This window comes from Grammomys surdaster, unplaced genomic scaffold, assembly GCF_004785775.1.
Source record: "Grammomys surdaster isolate TR1022 unplaced genomic scaffold, NIH_TR_1.0 165, whole genome shotgun sequence".
NCBI classification, from domain to species: Eukaryota; Metazoa; Chordata; class Mammalia; order Rodentia; family Muridae; genus Grammomys; species Grammomys surdaster.
In genome coordinates, this window is record NW_021604613.1 from 16,587,470 (window position 1) to 16,605,413 (window position 17,944).

Consider the following 17,944-nt stretch of genomic DNA (forward strand, 5'->3'; position numbering starts at 1 on the left):
GAGCCTGTCTTAAAAACCCAAAAATAGCCGGGCGGTGGTGGCGCACGCCTTTAATCCCAGCACTTGGGAGGCAGAGGCAGGTGGATTTCTAAGTTCGAGGCCTACAGAGTGAGTTCTAGGACAGCCAGGGCTACACAGAGAAACCCTGTCTCGAAAAACCAAAAAAAAAAAAAAAAAAAAAAAACCCAAAATAAAATAAAACTCATTTCCCTTCTTATGAACCATATCTAACCAGTTCCTTAAGTAAAACACTGACCATACCTTCAAAAAAATCGAAGTCTTGTAAATCATCCGGCAGCCGCGGCAGGACATCTGCAAAGTCTTCCTGGTTCAATTCCAAGTCATGTGGAATGTCAGTGATCTCATTGGCAATGTCATCCGGCAACTCGTCAGCACTCAGCTCTGGTGTGGAAGGGCTTCTGTAAAGACAGAGTAGCTAGTCTCCAGACACCCACATGGCCGTTCACTTCCCCTCACGAATGTCCCCCAGACTCTCTAAGCGTTCAGTACAAACAGGAGATTGCAACTCCTTCCAAGCTGGTAATGACACACGCCTGTGATCCCCACACTTGGGGAGTGAAGGTTAGAGCGGCAGAAGCTCACCCTCAGCTGCCCAATGAGGTGAGGATGTCTAGGAATACACAGGACTCTGTCTCAAAACAACCTTTTCTCTCACTACATGAGAAGGAAATTTGAAGGAGGACATCACAGAAAGACACACCTCGCTACCTGTACCCACGAATTCCTACAGACTTTACTCATGATTAAGACGATCATTACTAGATTTTACTTTCACTTCAAATTAGTAAAATGAATCACTATTTAGTGTATCTATGTTTCAGTAAAATTTCAAATCTGATCCAGATAACAACTTTAAAAATGAAATAAATGGACAAGAGTGAAATGAAATTCATTCGATCAAAATATTTAAGTCAGCCAAAACTTTAAAAACTCATATTCCTAATTAAATACTTCTATTTTTAACATGTATAATTTTAGCTAAAACAGAAGAACCTGAGTGGATAAAATTATCAATTTCAGCATCTATTTTCTTTGCTATAATAAAAAACTGACATTGACAAATGTGTGACACAAACTTAGTCAGACACTGGTAAAACTTGTACCCGACATTGTTCAAAGGGTTTGAAGCTGAGATGCTCGAGGGCTGTGGTAGGTTAGTAGCATCATGAGCACAGGACGGCAGATGTCCTGAGAACAGACCATGCAAAGGAAAACTAAACCCATGGGCACCACTGACCGGATCTGTGAGGCCTCCACTGGCAGTGAGACGCTGGTGGGCATGCTGAGGTTCCCTTGGGGCACTGCAGGGGGGATGGGTTTCTGGGGCCGACGAGGTCCACGCCGCCTCTTCTTCTTGTGTTTTTTGGTAAGTGCAGGGGGCTTTGTTTTTTTCCTAGGTTTCCTCTGTTGCTGGTGCTGAACTTTACGGGAGTTATCTCCTCTCAGGAAATTATCCTTTGAAATGGACAGAATATTTTTTAAAAACCTACTCCACCCTCACTCCTGGTATGTTAGTGCACAGCATGGTGACTGACTGGCAGATGGAAATCCTCTACATATTTTCAGACCAGAAGAAAGCTTAAAGTTTTTAGTACAAAGAAATAAAGGCTGGGGCTGTAGGTACACTGCCTACTTAGCATGTGCAGGGCCCTGAGCTAGAGCCCCAATACCACATAAAACCTGGTGTGGTGGTGCACGCCAGTAATCTAGGAACGCATCGGAAGGTGGCAACAGGAAGGTCAACCTGAGCTACACAAGACCCTGTCTCAAATTAAAAAAGAAGTATTTGAAAGATATGTTTTGCCGGGAGGTGGTGGTGCACGTAAAATCCCAACACTTGGAGGGCAGAGGCAGGTGGATTTCTGAGGTCGAGGCCAGCCTGGTCTACAGAGTGAGTTCCAGGACAGCCAGGGCTACACAGAGAAACCCTGTCTCGAAAAACCAAAAAAAAAAAAAAAAAAAAAAAAAGAAAGATATGTTTTACCCAATTTAAATATTGTACAAGATGGAAACAACACATTATTCTAATGATAATTTTTGTGTACGGGTCAAAATAAATGTATGTAGGGCTGAAGATAATAAGCCTCAGTGATTAAGAGAACAGGCTGCTCTTCCAGAGGACCAGGGTCCCATTCCCAGCACCCCCACGGCAGCTCACACCTGTCTGTAACTCCTGTCACAAGGGAATTGACGCCCGCTTCTAACATTCATAGGCGTGAAGCACTCATGTAGTCCACGTAGCTACATGTAGGAAAACACTCATACACATAAAATCAAGATAAATAATTATCTAAAAGCTCTAGTATTATCTGGGAAAAACTTAACTATCAAAAATTTTCTCTTAATACTTTATATAATGCTTAAAACCATACATAATAAATGAACAAAACTTTTAACTTAATTCACAATTCACATTCCCCTCTCCCCTGTTCCCTCTCCCCACCTTCCACCACCTAGTATATGCGAGCCTAGGGTTGATCTCCAGCAAAGCCAACAAACAAGCCAGACACTATGATAGTTTATGTTCTCCAAGAACTTACTCTTCCTATGGGGAAACATCACTCAGAAAATGAATAACAGATTTTAAAGACATGGACAGATAAGGGAGAGGACCATCCTAGGCCAAAAAAATGGCAGAAACAAGGATAAACGGACAAGTTAGCTGGTGGAGGAGCTTGGAACTAGAGCATACATGATTCTGAATACAGTGATTTTAAACTTTACTAGGCAGTGAGACTTTTCCTTCTTTCTCTTTCCATCTGGAGGAGTCACTTTTAAGGAGGAAACATGACACACATGTTAAGAGATGAGCCAGCCTGATAGCAGTGTAGAGGGATGAAGGGGTGGACATCAAGGTCCCCTCAGAACAGGGAAACAAGGTTCCCATCTCAGAGTCAGATGCAAGGCGATACGTAGGGACAGCGGAATGACCTTCAGAGATCACCTCAGCATTCAATAAAATAAACAAAAAGCAAAGGGCTCAACAAACTGAAAATCTTCTTTAAAAAAAGGTTTATTCCACTACTGACCTATTTGTGAGTGTGTCTGCACAAATGTATGTACAAGTATTCACAGGTGCACACACAGGCCAAGGTCAGGAGAGAGGGAGTACTGGGTCTCTAGGAGCTGGGGTTAGAGGCATGTGAGATGTTCAGCTTGCCATGTGGATGCTGGCATCCAAACTCCAGTCCTGCCCTTGGAGTTCTTGCATTCCTAAGTGTGTGATCTACATTTCTGTTGTCGATAGGCAGCCACTCTGCAGACTCCCACAACAAAGAGTGCTTGTGACTGCTGACACCTTACAGTTGCTGTCGGCGAGATGAGGGTCACAGGTGACATCACATACGCGTACATCAAACATGGTTACAGTTCATGCTGTCACTGTTTGAATTCATTATGCACACTGTTGGTACAACTTATTCTGCACATATACAAAGTGTATCAGAAAGGCAAACAGAGCAGCAGGGAATGGAACCAATGACAGTGAGACAGGCACTAATATTCAAGAAAGAACCACAATAAACCATTCTCAAAGCAACAATCCAGTAAAGGAAGAAAACAAAGTAGATTAAGTTGTATTATAGCTTCAGAACAAAGAAAACAGTGCCTTTTGCATGTCAAATAATATAGCTGAGACTAGGAGGAAGAAAATTAAAAATCTGTATTTAAACAGCCTTTTAATAGGTTATTTTAATAGCTATAAAACAAAAACTTATCTAACTTATCAAAAACCATTGTATCTACAACTGGCAACATTTTGTTTTCCTGGTGATGTATAATACAGTGTTAAGTAGTTGATACCACTCTTTATTCTATGAATTCTGGGACAGCTCTTAACTAAATAGCTGAGAAGACCACAGACAGCAGTGCCTGGAAACTAATACCATTAGATCAAATTTAAATCAGGTAAGACAAGGAAAGCACAAAATCAAGAATTCTGAAAGGAATACTTCATGTAAATATAAGTATAGACTCTGACATCACAGATTTATTTTTTCAAACCAGTGCTGAGGATATGGCAGAATGCTTGCTGAGCATGTAGAACGCCCAGGTGTGACAGTGTGTGCCTGTCATCCTGCAACTTATGAGGTGGAGGATAGAAGATCTCAAGTTCATTGTTATCCTCAGATGGCTAGCAGGATCAAGGCTAGCCTGGGGTACAGAAAATCCTGTCCAAACACCCACTACCAACAGGAAAAAAAGGCCCATATTTATTCCTATGAGATCACTAAAACAGATCCTAGTCTGTGGGAATGACAGAATAACACCGACATCACGAGCTGAGTCCTATACTGCTCTGAAAGCTGCTGGGCCCCCATCAAGTATCTATGGAGTCATCAATCAAGGTCTATACAAGGGTTCAAAACACAGAGAGGCCTAGGGCAAGGACCCAGCTGGTACTGCTCAAGCATCTGACTGCAGCATCCATACACAGAGCTAGACACAGCACCAGGCATCTATAACCCCAGCACTGGGGAGGCAGAGACATGCATCTCTCTCGAGTTGGTTGAGCAGCCAGTTAAGCCAATCAGTGAGCTCCAGGTTCAGCAAGAGAAGCTGTCTCCAAAAATAAAGGTGAGAAGAACTGAGAAAAACATCCAACATAAATCTGGCATCTACACATGCAAGAGCACACACACATGAACAGGTATATATACACAAAACATACAGAAAGCTGGGTGTGGTGGCTCTCACACCTATAATCTTAATACTCAGGGATATCTAAGGCACATAATTTATGAGTCCCAGGCCATTTTGAGCTAGAGTGAAATCCTGCCTCAAAAGAAAAACCAAAACCCAGAAAATTATTCTGCATTCATATAAAGCCTGAGTAAACTAAGAAAAATGCCCTCATTTTAAATGTATTTTGATTAAATAGAAAAATAAGTACTTGGGAGGTAGAGGCAGGAGGATATCTGTTGAGTTCAAGGCTAGCCTAGTCTACAAATCGAATTCTAGGACAGCCAGGGCTACAGGGAAAAACTCTACTCTTGAAAAACTAGAAGGAAAATAAATCCAACATTTCTATATTAAGTTTAGTATCTGTGATGATTTGCTTGGCCCAGGGAGTGGCACTGTTGGGAGATGTGGCCTTGTTGGAGTAGGTGTGTCGCTGTGGGTGTGGGCTTTAAGACCCTCATCTTAGCTGCCTGGAAGCGAGTATTCTGCTAGCAGCCTTCAGATGAAGATGTTAAACTCTCAGGTCCTCCTGCACCATGCCTGCCTGGATGCTGCCATGTTCCTGCCTTGATAATGGACTGAGCCTCTGAACCTGTAAGCCAGCCCCAAATAAATGTTGGTTTTATAAGAGTTGCCTTGGTCATGGTGTCTATTTACATCAGTAAAACCCTACAACAGTATTCAAATTTTTAAAAACATGATCCTAAAAAAGAAGTTCTTGGTAATACCAGTGTGTTAACAAAGGAACAGACCAGAAAGTCGGCCTCTCTACCTAACTCTACCCTTAGCTAATGGCAAAGTCAGAGCCACAAACCAGCTGCTTGGTCTATGATACCAATACATGCTCAAACTGCACCATGCTCAGAGAACACCTTGCACCTTGCCTTGTGGTCCAGAAGGTATGCAGAACGGTATCTTGTGACGACTATTTGATAAATGAATATATAGCTCAAGTCTGAGGGGTTTGTTTTCTATGCTGGGATCAACCCCAAAATCTCATTCATGACAGGCAAGTACTCTACTGCTAAGCTACAGCTTCACCCCAAATCAAACCCATTTTAAATAATTACATAATTCAAATATTTGACTAATTCATATGTCTCTCCTCCAAATTATTCTAAATTAATTAGGGTTCATGATACCAACATTAACAAAAGCAATAATTAAATTCAACAAAATTATAGAAAGGCTTGGTATTTTGCCTAAACTTTATTAAATATCCAGATCATTTCCAGAATTGTGTATAAAAAAAAGCCCTGAAGGCGAAGATGGAGTTCACAAGACCTGCTATGTATAAGGAAGGAAATACCTCTGTACTATTGTGTGTGCTTATGAATGAGACATAAATATGGATGGATGATTTTTAAAAAGAATCTTATCTAAGTAATAACAGACTTAGTATTTCTCATCTGAAACACTGAGGGGCCAGCAGTGTTTTGAGGTTTTTGAATATTTGCATATAATTTACATATGAAAATCCTTATCCCAGAGATCTAAAAACCAGAATCTGGAAGGCTCCAAAACATATTAGTGTTGAGTGTCATGTCATCTTAGAACCTCACAGATTTTAGGTTTTTGGATTGGAGATATTCAAGTAGTCTAAGTAGTCTTTGAAACACTGGGGGTTTCGTTTTGTTATGAAACGGGCTTCAAATTCAAGTGGTCAACACAACATTTTTAAATTGTTTAGTCAAAGGCAGCACAACATAGTGTTTCCAGTATTGAAACCATTGATCGTACAGAACTTCATTAGTGTCTTATTTCCTAGGAGAAACAGTCATCAGCAGTTTGAAAGCTCCAACCTCAGGGCGTAAATGCTAAACTTACCATTTTTTTGGCATGTTCTTCACACAGGGGCGTCTGGTGTGTAATGTCAAACACTGGCACAGAGCACTGCTGTCCGTCTGCAAACTTGGCAGTGCAGCTGGAGAACAGCTGCTGAGAGCGGTTCAAGAGGATGTCTGGGGTTTGCAGTCAGGAAGAAAACACACTCAAATCGTTTAACTCTGTGGTGTCTGAATACAATTTGTTACTCTCCTTGTGTTTTACAAGCAAAAACTGCACTGTCTATACCAATTCAACAGGGAGGAATTCTGATGGAGTCTACTTAGCTAACAGGCTCTCAGGCAAATCTCTTTTATGGCCATTCTGAATCAATTTCTGTAACTTGAATAAGCAGCATCATTTTCTTTGTTAACACCTTCATGAAATCCCTGCTAAAAAGACTGTTCTAAAATCAGCAGCTAATTTTTTTTTCTTTTAGGTATTTTATTTTATCTATGTGTGAGTGTTTTGCTTGATGTTCATATGTACACCAAGTGTCAACCGCACTGGAGTGGATGGTTGTAAACTACCATTTGAGTTATGGAAGTGGAAATCCTGAAGAGCCAGGAACAGGTGCTCTTAACTGATGAGCCACCTTTCCAGCTCCTAAACTCAGCATTTAAAAAGAAAACTTTCCCTTAATATACTCACCAAGGAAAATAAAAATTTAAATAAAAAGCTCACCTGTCCAAGGTTGAATTTTTCATTCACATTTACAGGACCAAAATAAAATTCACAAATTAATGATGAAAATTAATTTGAAAGCCCTATTTAAAATGGAAATGCCTAGGGCCTTTAGTTTTGTTTTTTAGACAGGGTTTTGCTATGTAGCCTAAGCTAGTCTTAAACTCATGACTATAGAGTAAGACCACCTCAAAAGACCAACCAAAAAAAAAAAAAAGTACAAAGAAAGGTTCGTATCTTAGCCACTGAACTGTTCCGTGTTTGACCTCTGGGCTTAGGGCAGGGCTTGTCAGCAGCAAGCATGGAAGCAACATATATAAGATCTTCCATTCAATTTCCAGTACAATACACACACAGACAAAAGATTTATTTTCTATTTAAAAAGTACATTTGGGTTTCCCTTTTCGGTTTAGACTCGATATATATAAACTGTTATAGAAGAGCCTGGGAAGACTCAATTTAAAGGACAGAAAGGAGGACGGAATGCAAGTGTAGAAGCCAGGTGTGGGAGGACCTGAGGTCACTGAGCTGCAGAGTGTGAAGCCAACCTAGGAGACATGATGAGACCCTGTTTCTAAGAAGCAAGCAAGAAAGGAAGGAGAAACACATTCATCCTGAAATAGTATTACAGACTTGTAATCCCAATATCTGGGAGGGTGAGTCAAATTTCAGGCCAGCTAGGGTGACATAGTGGGGTTATAATCTATTTTACTGTATCTCAAATAAATAAAAACATAATGAAGATTGCAAATCAGAGAGACTGCTAATATACTCTATTCCAGCTGGGTGGGATGACACAGCCTGTAAGCTCACCTTGCAGGAGCGTGAGGAAGGACTGCCACAGGTTTATGGGCAACCAGGGCTCTATAGCAAGATCCTGTCTGATGAAAACAAAAATAAGCATTTTCGATGCTATTCAGTTTTAAATATTTAATAAAGAAGAGAGTAGTGACCTATGAGGTGGCCTAGCGGGTCTTTGCAAGCCTGCTGACCTCAGTTCCACTCGCAGAGTACACGTCAAGGTGACAAGACTGGCCGACTTGACATGGTGAGTTAAAGGACAGCTGTGACCACTAAAACCCTGCCTCAAAAATAAGTAAGTGAATAAAAAACAAGGTGCCAGGTCTTGCGGCACTAGCCCTTAATCCCAGCACTTAGGAGGGAGAGGCAAGCAGATCTGCAGTTTCAGGACAGCCACATCTATAAAGTGAGTTTCAGGACAGCCAGGGCTACATAAACACCCTGCCTCAAAAACAACAACAAAAAAAGCGATTTGTTTTTCCATCAATAATCACTACAGTTACAAGCTGGAAGCATGTAAAGAACCAGCATTCCACTTCAGTGAGAAGCATTTCCATGTCAGCTATGAAGAGCACCTGCTTTGTTGCTCTGCAGAGAAGTCCAACCTCTCTGGCACAGATGCCTCAACTAGAGTTAGATGCCTGTCCCTCCTCCATCTGTGAGATAACAAAAGAACACAAGTTGATATGCTCATGAGTCTCTCTTTTCCAAACTCAGTGCAATGAAAATAAAATATACAATGACATAACCAGGAACTGATTCAGGACTATATGAAATTAGAAATTATGTAAAAATTAGTCTGAACATGAAATAGCTTTTATTTTACAAGTTTCTTTGGCCAGACACAGTGGTGGTATACACCTGGAATTTCAACAGTGAGGACACTGAGGCAGCAGAATCACTATACAGTGAAGTTCTACTTCAAAACGAATTGAGGCAGGGAGCACCCACTTGATTTTACAATGACACACTTGGGAGAGCATTTGCCTAGTATTCGGAAAACTCTGTTCCACTCTCAGTACCACTGGGGTTAAAAGTACACAACCTGCTGGTAGTGGTGCAAGACAGAAGTAGGTGGATCTCTGTGAGTTCTACGCCAGCTTGGTCTAAGATTGAGTTCTAAGGCAGCCAGGGCTATACAGTGAAATCTTCTGTCTTGAAAAAAACAAAACAAAACAAAAACAGCACACAGCCCCCAAGGGCTTAGTACCTTCAATGGCTGCTTACTGCAGTTAAAAGGATACGCTGGAAGCAATGTCTGGTGAAGGGAAGGGCCTGGTTTGTGCACTGTTCACCCTTCACTGTTCCACTGCATGCTGTTGGCTCCACCTCCTTCAACTTTGTCTGGCTGAGGCTAAAGATAGAAAAATATAAAATTCATTTTAAATGTTCTAACAATTCAGGGAAATTTTTTCTAATGTTGATCTCAATATCTTGTTATTTATATATGTGTGCGTCCATGAGCATAAGCCACAGCAAACCTGTGGAAGTCAGAGGACAACTCCAGAGAGTTGATTCTCTCCTCTTCCATGTAGGTTCTGAGGATCAAACACAGGTCAATTGGATGGCAAGCACCATTACCCACTGCCCATCTCCATGGCCCCCAGGATAAATTTTCTTGAACTTGCACACTCTAACTATTTTTACTATACATAGTCGTTAAAACACAAGTATGCAGTAAAGTCAGTAGGTATTACAACTGTCAAATGTGTTATTTTACTGACCAACTAACATTCAAGGCAAGCAGCTATATTACAGTGGTTTTCAAATACACCTATCTGGTCATTTGTTTTTCTCTTGTTTTCTAAGGCATGGTCTTCCTCTGTAGTATCATACACTTGGCTTACTGCCTTTACCTCCTGAGTGCTGGTCTATCTTCATTTTTGTTTTGTTTTGGCTTTTGCTATTTTGGCTTTTGGGGACAAGGTCTCTTTATGTAGCTCAGACTAACCTAGAAAGCACTATCCAACACAGACTGGTCTCAAACTCAATAGCAATCCTGATTCAAACTCCCCAGTGATGGGATCATAAGCCACTATGTATAGCTTGTGGGTCAATGAAGACCATGAAGCAGACAGACACTCTTCACTATGTGACAACTTACACAGATTCTCTTAAGCTTCACTGACTTCTTCACTTATAAAGCAGAGACAGTAAGCACCTTTAGCTGGCAGGACCGCCTGAACAGAGACCTGACACATCTTCACCTCTCATGAAGAATGGAGAAGGGGGTCCACAGTAATCAGCTGAGTTGTTTATCAGTCTCTTATCATCAGGACCATTTAGCCACTTAGTGCTAATAAACAGTAAGTCCACTAAGACACCTGTAGAGGGATTTGAATCTAGCAACATGGCTAGAATACAGGCATTCCCTTAACTCGAACCTTTAATCCCTCTGGCTAGAATACAGACACATCCTTAGTATATACCTTTAATCCCAAACAATGAAGGTAGAGTAGTTTGTAGAAGGAGGCATCCGTATTTTAAAATGATGTCTAATTGAGTGGCAGACAAAGTGAAGAATCAGAAAAAGATATGACAGAATAGGATATGCCCAACTCTCAAGAGAACAGAGAGAAAAGAGAGGCTACTCAACAGAGAACTGAGCAGAGAGAGGAAAAAGAGAGAGGGTAGTCAGAACAATTCAGCCAGAAGCTGAAAGAAGCCAGTTTGAATCAGTCAGCTTTGAAAAGAGTTTTGAGCCAGCCAGCTGAGTTGAACCACCCAGCCAGAGTTCAAAGAGAATTAGAAAGTATGTTTATTCAGCAGTCTCAGAGGCTAAAAACATTTTAGGCCTAGATTATATTGTACAGAGGCTAGCAGCTTCCAGGACTAGGCCTAGGTTAGCAGACAGAGGCAGTAAGCCTTAGAGACAGCAATTACATCAGGTGAATAAAAATTATTTTTACAAACACCTGAGTGTCAAATGGGAAAGGGGATGTGAATATTCTGAAATGGTTTCAGCTTCATACATTCTTCATACATCTTTAAAATGTGCTCACTTTGAAATACTTATAAGGCTTGCTAATTTTTTGCAATTCCATGCTTCATTATTTGAATACTATCTTAACTCAGATCACTTGTTATATAAGCATTTAAACTTCTATCTCATTTGTAAGCAATGTCTGCATTAGGCTCTACATAAAGCAGGCACCGGGAGGCAAGTCTATAGCAGTAGCACTAGGAAGAAGGTGCTGGAAGCAGGAGGAGCAGGAGCTCAAGGGTAGCTCTGGCTATGAGACTCTCTCTCAAAAAAAAAAAAAAAAAAGATTTCTAAGGAACAGCAAGATGGCTCAATTAGGTAAAAGTACTTGCCCCAAATATAGAGTCTGAGTTTGATCTCCAAACACATATGGTAAAAGGAAGAACTCACACCTGCAACTTGCACCACCCCCTATACACACAGTCTAGCGCAAATTTAAAAGTAGAAAAAGACTTTACAAAGGTAGAAAAGTGGATGACTGGATTATCTAAAATCTTGCTGGGAAGGGTGGCATGGGGCTTTAATCCCAGAACTTGGAAGGTAGAAGCAGGTGATCCCTTTACCTACTGAGCCATCTTGCTGGTCCTTAATTTTGAGGCCAGCCTGGTTTATATAAAGAATTCCAGGCCAGCCAAAGCTACATAGTGAGACCCTGTCTCTAAACAAACAAACAGACAGAATATTACATTTCTTTTCTTTTTGTTGGTGCTGATTGATGCTAAACACCGTGAGCATATAGACAAACCCTCGTGACTGACCCACAACTTCAGCTCATGTGGACAATGTATTTCCCACTACCTCTAGAAAAGATGTTTATACTATTAATGTTAGCCTATAAAAACTGCACAATTTTTCCTAAGGAAAGTTATATTAGCAGCTATGCCCCACATTGCTTGGTCTAGATTTTTATACTACATGGTACTCAATATAAAACAGGTAATTTCACTGAACACTTTAATAATCTACTGAGCTATCTACCAAGCCCAATGTGCAATATATTTCTTTGTTTCTTTCTTTTATTAAAACAAACAAACAAACAAACAAACAGTCTCATATAACTCAGGCTTGTCTTAAGCAAGCTCACTCTGTAGCTAAGAATGACTGAATTTCTGAGGCTACTTCCTAAATTCTGGGATTACAATTTGCAACTATTTCTCTCCCTTTCTCTCTGTCAGTTTACCAATCTGTCTCATAAATCCAAAGTCAGAATTTCATTATCTCTATGGTTAAGTTACATTCACTATAGTATTAAATACAATATTATCCAAATAACACTAATAAAACAAAGAGAATTACTAATGTGTCATTAATCGTGAGTGACATAATTAATGACAAATGACATTAAGTCAGTGCGAAGGCTGTAGGGAACCATCTGGACAGGTTCTCTTTGGTTTGTTTGTTTTGTTCACTAGTACTGGGACTTGAACTTAGAACCTCACACTTCCTAGTCAAATACTCAACCACTAAGCTACATCCCCCAGCAATCCAACTTGACATTTTATTATTTGGTAACACATGATTAACTTAAAAAAACAAAAAAACCCACTGAAGTTGGTATGGGAGGTGTTCTGAAAACTACTTATAAGTTAGAGAAAAAGCTGGAGGGATGACTCTCAGTACACTATGATACCTGGGTTAAAAATCCACAGAACTACCCAAGAGGAAAAAAAGTAAGATACAGTTTTTTACAGTACCAGATTGCCTCAAACTCATTGTAGAGATCCTTATACCTTTGACAAGACCATTATCATATATTAGCACTGAGGTATACAAAGCCTACATATATAACTGCCTCATGCTGCAGAGATAATTTCTACTGATATTATACAGTGGACAGACTTATGCCATAAAGCATTAAGAAACAACTGTTGAACCGAGTAAACTGTTGAAGAGAGAATAGGCCTTCGCATGTTAAATTCTATTCATCTGTTTATCAACTGGAGGTCTCAGAACTAAATATATCATATTGCTCCTGTATTCACAGAAATTACTGTGTGGATTTGGTAACTTATTCAAGTGACTCATGACTAAACTAGAAAAATTAAGAGTATAGAAACTTATTTTTCAATATTCAATAGTCCAATCAGTAAAGAACGAGGAACTCCGGGATAGAGTCAGATACAGAAGACTGTAGGCCTGGACTTGAAGAAGTCAGGTGTATGAAACTGAGGAGAGGAAACTAGCCACATGTCAGACATAGAAGAATATAAGTGGATTACTATAAGTTACGATTTAGTGGGAACAGGCCTAGCTCATGGCCTAGACATTTTTAAATAAATAACAAGCATCCCAGTTGTTATTTGGGAACTGGGACGCTGGTGGAAAAACAGACCAACAAAGAATTTTTCAACAATACAAGTCAATTTTAACTTAAATGCATAAAACAGAAAAAGTCTAAAGAATGATACCTATATTATACAGTCACTAAAAATTCTGTTTTCCTAGATTTGGTAGCACATGCCTGGGATCCCAATACTTCTGAGACTTAGAATAGGCAGCACAAGTTTAAGATTGACCTGAATCTGTACATATGTATTTACATGTTGAGCCAGTGAGACAGCCAAGAGAATAAAAAGAAACATATCCAACTGTTGTGAACATGAGGTAATGTGCATATTAAAAGAAAGCATAACAAACACAAGTAAATTGTGTTTTCTTATAAAATAAAAATACTAGGTTATGGTTAAAATATATAATTTTAAAAATAATAATTATTAATTTAAATAACAGGAACATTTTTAAGCAATGCAATTTGCTTTACTTTTGTTTATTTTTTTTTAAGACAACAAACATTGTCAGTCAGATGAAGTGATGTCTGCTTTAATCTCAGTACTCAGGAGGCTGAGGCAGGAGGATACAGAGTTTGAAGCTGGCCTGGATGATACAGATTCACAAAGGTAACAAGCAAGAGAAATAACATTCTCAAATCTCTTCAATGAATAAATTCTAATGCAACTCGAGGAATCAAAGAACCAGTAAATGTTTTCATTTCTGTCAGCTCAAGACTGTGCTACCCTACCACCGAGGTAGCACTTCTGAACAACAAAACCAAACACAGCACTCAGCTACTTGGGATTTAAATATTCACCTCACATAATGCCTCAACTATCCCTCAAAGGTGAATAAGACAAAGCAGAAGAAAAGGCCTGAAAAGGGAAGCCTTGCCTGTGTGGCTCTAACCTGGCTCGGCTGCACGCAGCTCTCCGCAGTTTCTGTATCAGCTGGCCAGTGCCTTCGGGCTCCTTACTGGCTGCCTGCAGCAGCGCCTTCCTAAATGCATGACGGCATTTCTTTTGTCGAGACTCTGCCCGCTCCAGGCGGCAGAGGTGCTTGTATTTCTGCTGAAAGTAAGTGCAAAGTTGGGTCACCCTGGAGCTCCTGCTCTCCACATCGTCGTCATCTGACCTGGAAAGTGCAGGGCAAAGGGGAAACATGAGAGGTTCATGTAAGAAAAGGGACATGAAAACAAACAAGGAGGTGAATACACAAGTCCCAACACTTCTGTGGAACGAGAACACAAACTGAAGAAACCCAGAGAAATTGTAGTAGCGCTGAAGACAAGCACAAGATTTCAGCAGCAGCAGGGTGGTGGTGCTCGTCCTGGCAGGCCTTCCACAGGTTCTGCTGTACCAGGGCAGGAAGGACAAGCATTTCTTTATCTTTGCTCACTTTGAGGATATAGACATTGTACCTTCATGAAAACAGTTACCTCAGAATCACAGCAGTCACTTCCAACAGCACTTACTAAGAGCCACACTTCCTGTATTCTGATTTCTATCATCTTTTCCCACTTAGAGAATGAATGGCATAGAAACCATGGACCTGCCATGGTAGCTACAGAGGCATCTAAACTGCTTTTCTAGGCCAGGGTTACAGTTTCCTACTATGCTAATGTGACTGACTGCTGATCCCAATTTAAGTGTTTGCTGGAAAGGACACTTCTAAGAGTGCTGTGTTGTGCTTGCTCGGTATTGCCTACCAGCACCAAGGGCAAAATAACAACTTTTGTATAGGACAAATTAGACCTCATTTTTTTTCATTGTTACGAATACTGCACATTACCTGAACATTGACGTTACATGACCTTCTTTATCTTCTATTATAAATACACACTACATGGGCACTCCCAGAGAACAGGCGTTAACATTGCCTGTCTCCTGCAACTCAGTATTTGTTTTTGTTTTGTTATAGGGTGGCATTTTACTCCATATCAGCCCAGAGCAAGCTAGTCTATAAACATCTGTTCAGAGTATCTCCTAGAAACATGTCCTTTACAGTATGGTTTCTACTTTAAATAGTCAAATTAAAGGCTGATACCTCAATCTTTTCATTACTGAACATCTACTGTGTGTCTATTACGCTAACCACCACAGGAGAACCAAGTGGAAAAGGGTTTGCAATGAGATTTACACAAGAGAAATTTACTTCCAGATGAAAAAATGCAAAAGAGGCCAGAACCAGTAACAAACACAGTGAGTGGTGCAGAGAGACTGAAGGCTCAAAAAAAATATCTGAGAACTCAGGGCTTGGTGACATATTCAGGAGGCAGAGGCAGGAGGATTGCCTTGAAATCAGGGCTAGGCTGCCATTCATGGTGAGCCCTTGTTGCAAAAAACAAAACCAACAAAACAGAAAACAAAGATTGGTGGGGTAGGAGGGGGGTGTATCCAGCCAGGTACAGTGGCACAAGTTTGTAATCCCAAATTACTGCTAGCTTGGACTACACAGTGAGTTCCAGGTTAGCCACAGCTTCCTAGTCAGAGTGTGTCTGGGAGGGGAAATCTAGGAGTGTCTTAAAATGTTAGGTTCTCAGGCCTTACTGCAGATCTGCTGGTGAGAGTCTAAGAATGAGCTATGTTTCAATTGTTCCTCAGAGACTCACTGTAGGTCTACACTTCAGAGTTCTAACAGGGCTGATGAGTGCTATAAACATTCGATCAAAGAGCATGACGACTGTAAGCTGGTGGCAGAGGTATGGAAAGGTGTCACTGATGTTCGCTGTTGGATGAAAGGCCCAGTCTACAAAGGAGACAGCAGGAGCGCTAACCTTGAAGAAAGCATCCATATTGAGAAGAGACATGAGGAGACCTGACACAGATGGAACACTCTGTGGTGACAGGATGGAAAATACATGTGATAAGTAGCTGGGCTGTGAAGGGTATAGAATGGAGGGAGGACAGTTGAAGTTTCCAAATCTGAATGCCAAGTTAAGAGTTTAGTGCAAGGCCTGGTGACACCAGCCTGTATTTCCAGCTACTCAGGAGCTGGACAGGAGGTTCCCAAGTTAAAGGCCATCTTGAACTGAAGAGTGAATTCTGGTCCAGCCCGAGCAACTTGGCAAGACCTTGTCCCAAAATTAAGTAAAGAAAAGCGTTGGCATATAACTCAGCAGTAGAGCACTCGTCTAGTGGTCAAGAGGTTCAATTCCCAGTAAGGGAGGCTGGAGGAGAGTTGAACTTTATTTCAAAGATGAGGAAGAATCTTTATAGGTAGTTAAGGAAATGGATAACAGGCAAACATGGTGGTGCTTGCCTTTAATCCCAGCAGTCAGCTGCTCAGGAGGCTGACACAGGAGGATCTCTGCAAGTATGAGACCAGCCTGGTCTATATTGTGAGTTCCAGAACAACCAGGGCTATAGAGAGGAACCTGTCTCAGTAAACAAAACCAGAAAGAAAATGGGGAGCAAGGGCTCAGTAGGTAAGAGCATCCACTGTGTAAGCGTGAGGGCCTGAGCGCGGATGCCCAGAACCATGTAGGAGAATGGGCGTGAAGAGGGGAAGAGATGGCTCAGGGATTAAAGAACGTTTTATTCTTACAAAGTACCTGGTTTTTCATTCCCAGGATCCACAGGGTGGCTCTCAACCATCCATAGCTCCAGTCCTAGGATATCCAAGGCCTCATTCTTATCTCCTTGGGTACCAGATATGTATGTAGTGGAGGCAGACTGAAAACTCATACAATAAAATAAATGAATCTAAAAAAGGGGGTGGGGCATGATATACATACCTCTAATCCTAACAGGTGGGAATGGGGACTGCCAGAACTTGGTGACAAGCAAACTAGCCTCGGGTTCATCGAGAAACCTCATGGGCCCTGATATCCTCTTCGGGCATCCACATGGGAAGTCCATGCACGTGTACACACACACACACACACAGACACACAGACACACACACACACACAAATATACATGCACACAGTACACTAAAGCTGGGCAAGTAGTAAGATAATTTATTATTTGTTAAAAGAAGGAAAGTAAAAACTATAAAAGCAGAGTTTTGTGGCCATCAGGGCAGCAGGCCTGTGAAATGCGCCACAGAGGAAGGGATGTGAGGAAGGTGTGAGCGTCAAACAACAAAGGGCACTGTCACTGTGACAATTCCCTAAGAGCAAAAGGCAGAGATAGAATGCACACTGCTTCCAACTGAGAACAATCCACCCCCAAACTGATATCCAGGCTGCCACAGGATATCATTCATCATTCATCTCAAGCACACAGCAGAGCACTCCCTTGGGTTAATTCACCATTTGTAGAACTGATCCCAAACCTCTGAAGTCAAGTTAGTGAACATGATGTGTACCTGATGGATCTGTAACTACAAAGCTAAGCATGACAACCCTACTGAGTGCTCTACCTCAAAGAGCACAGAGTAGTAAGCAGCCATCCTGAAGCATGAAATGGAACTGCAGTTCCCAACACTCTCTGGGCTAAGTGAGACAGAAATAGTGACATGGAGATCACACCCAAGAGCAGAAATGGATGCATATGCTACTGTAACTTCTTGACATTGCCTAGTAATAAAACCCAACCACCTCCCTTTGCTCCAGTTCCATGCACTAAGAAGCTTTTGACTATAATTTGTTTCCCGTAGTCTTGGTTTACTATCAGTCTCTACAAAATCATTTCCATTTCCCGCTGTACTAATCTATCACATTCCTACAAATTCAAG

The 17,944-nt window shown here is 41.0% G+C and overlaps 1 protein-coding gene across 4 annotated transcripts in view; it reads right to left on the reverse strand.

The window, feature by feature from the left end:
• Ino80d (INO80 complex subunit D) overlaps positions 1–17,944 on the reverse strand; it is a 57,165-nt gene that overhangs the window by 3,181 nt on the left and 36,040 nt on the right. For all 4 annotated transcript variants that reach the window (XM_028765806.1, XM_028765808.1, XM_028765809.1 and 1 more), the window contains 5 exons: positions 14,174–14,398; positions 9,255–9,364; positions 6,529–6,662; positions 1,259–1,476; positions 262–419 (listed from right to left, as the gene is read on the reverse strand). In XM_028765806.1, coding sequence (XP_028621639.1) covers positions 262–419; positions 1,259–1,476; positions 6,529–6,662; positions 9,255–9,364; positions 14,174–14,398 — 845 coding nt within the window. The remainder of the gene's footprint in view (positions 1–261; positions 420–1,258; positions 1,477–6,528; positions 6,663–9,254; positions 9,365–14,173; positions 14,399–17,944) is intronic.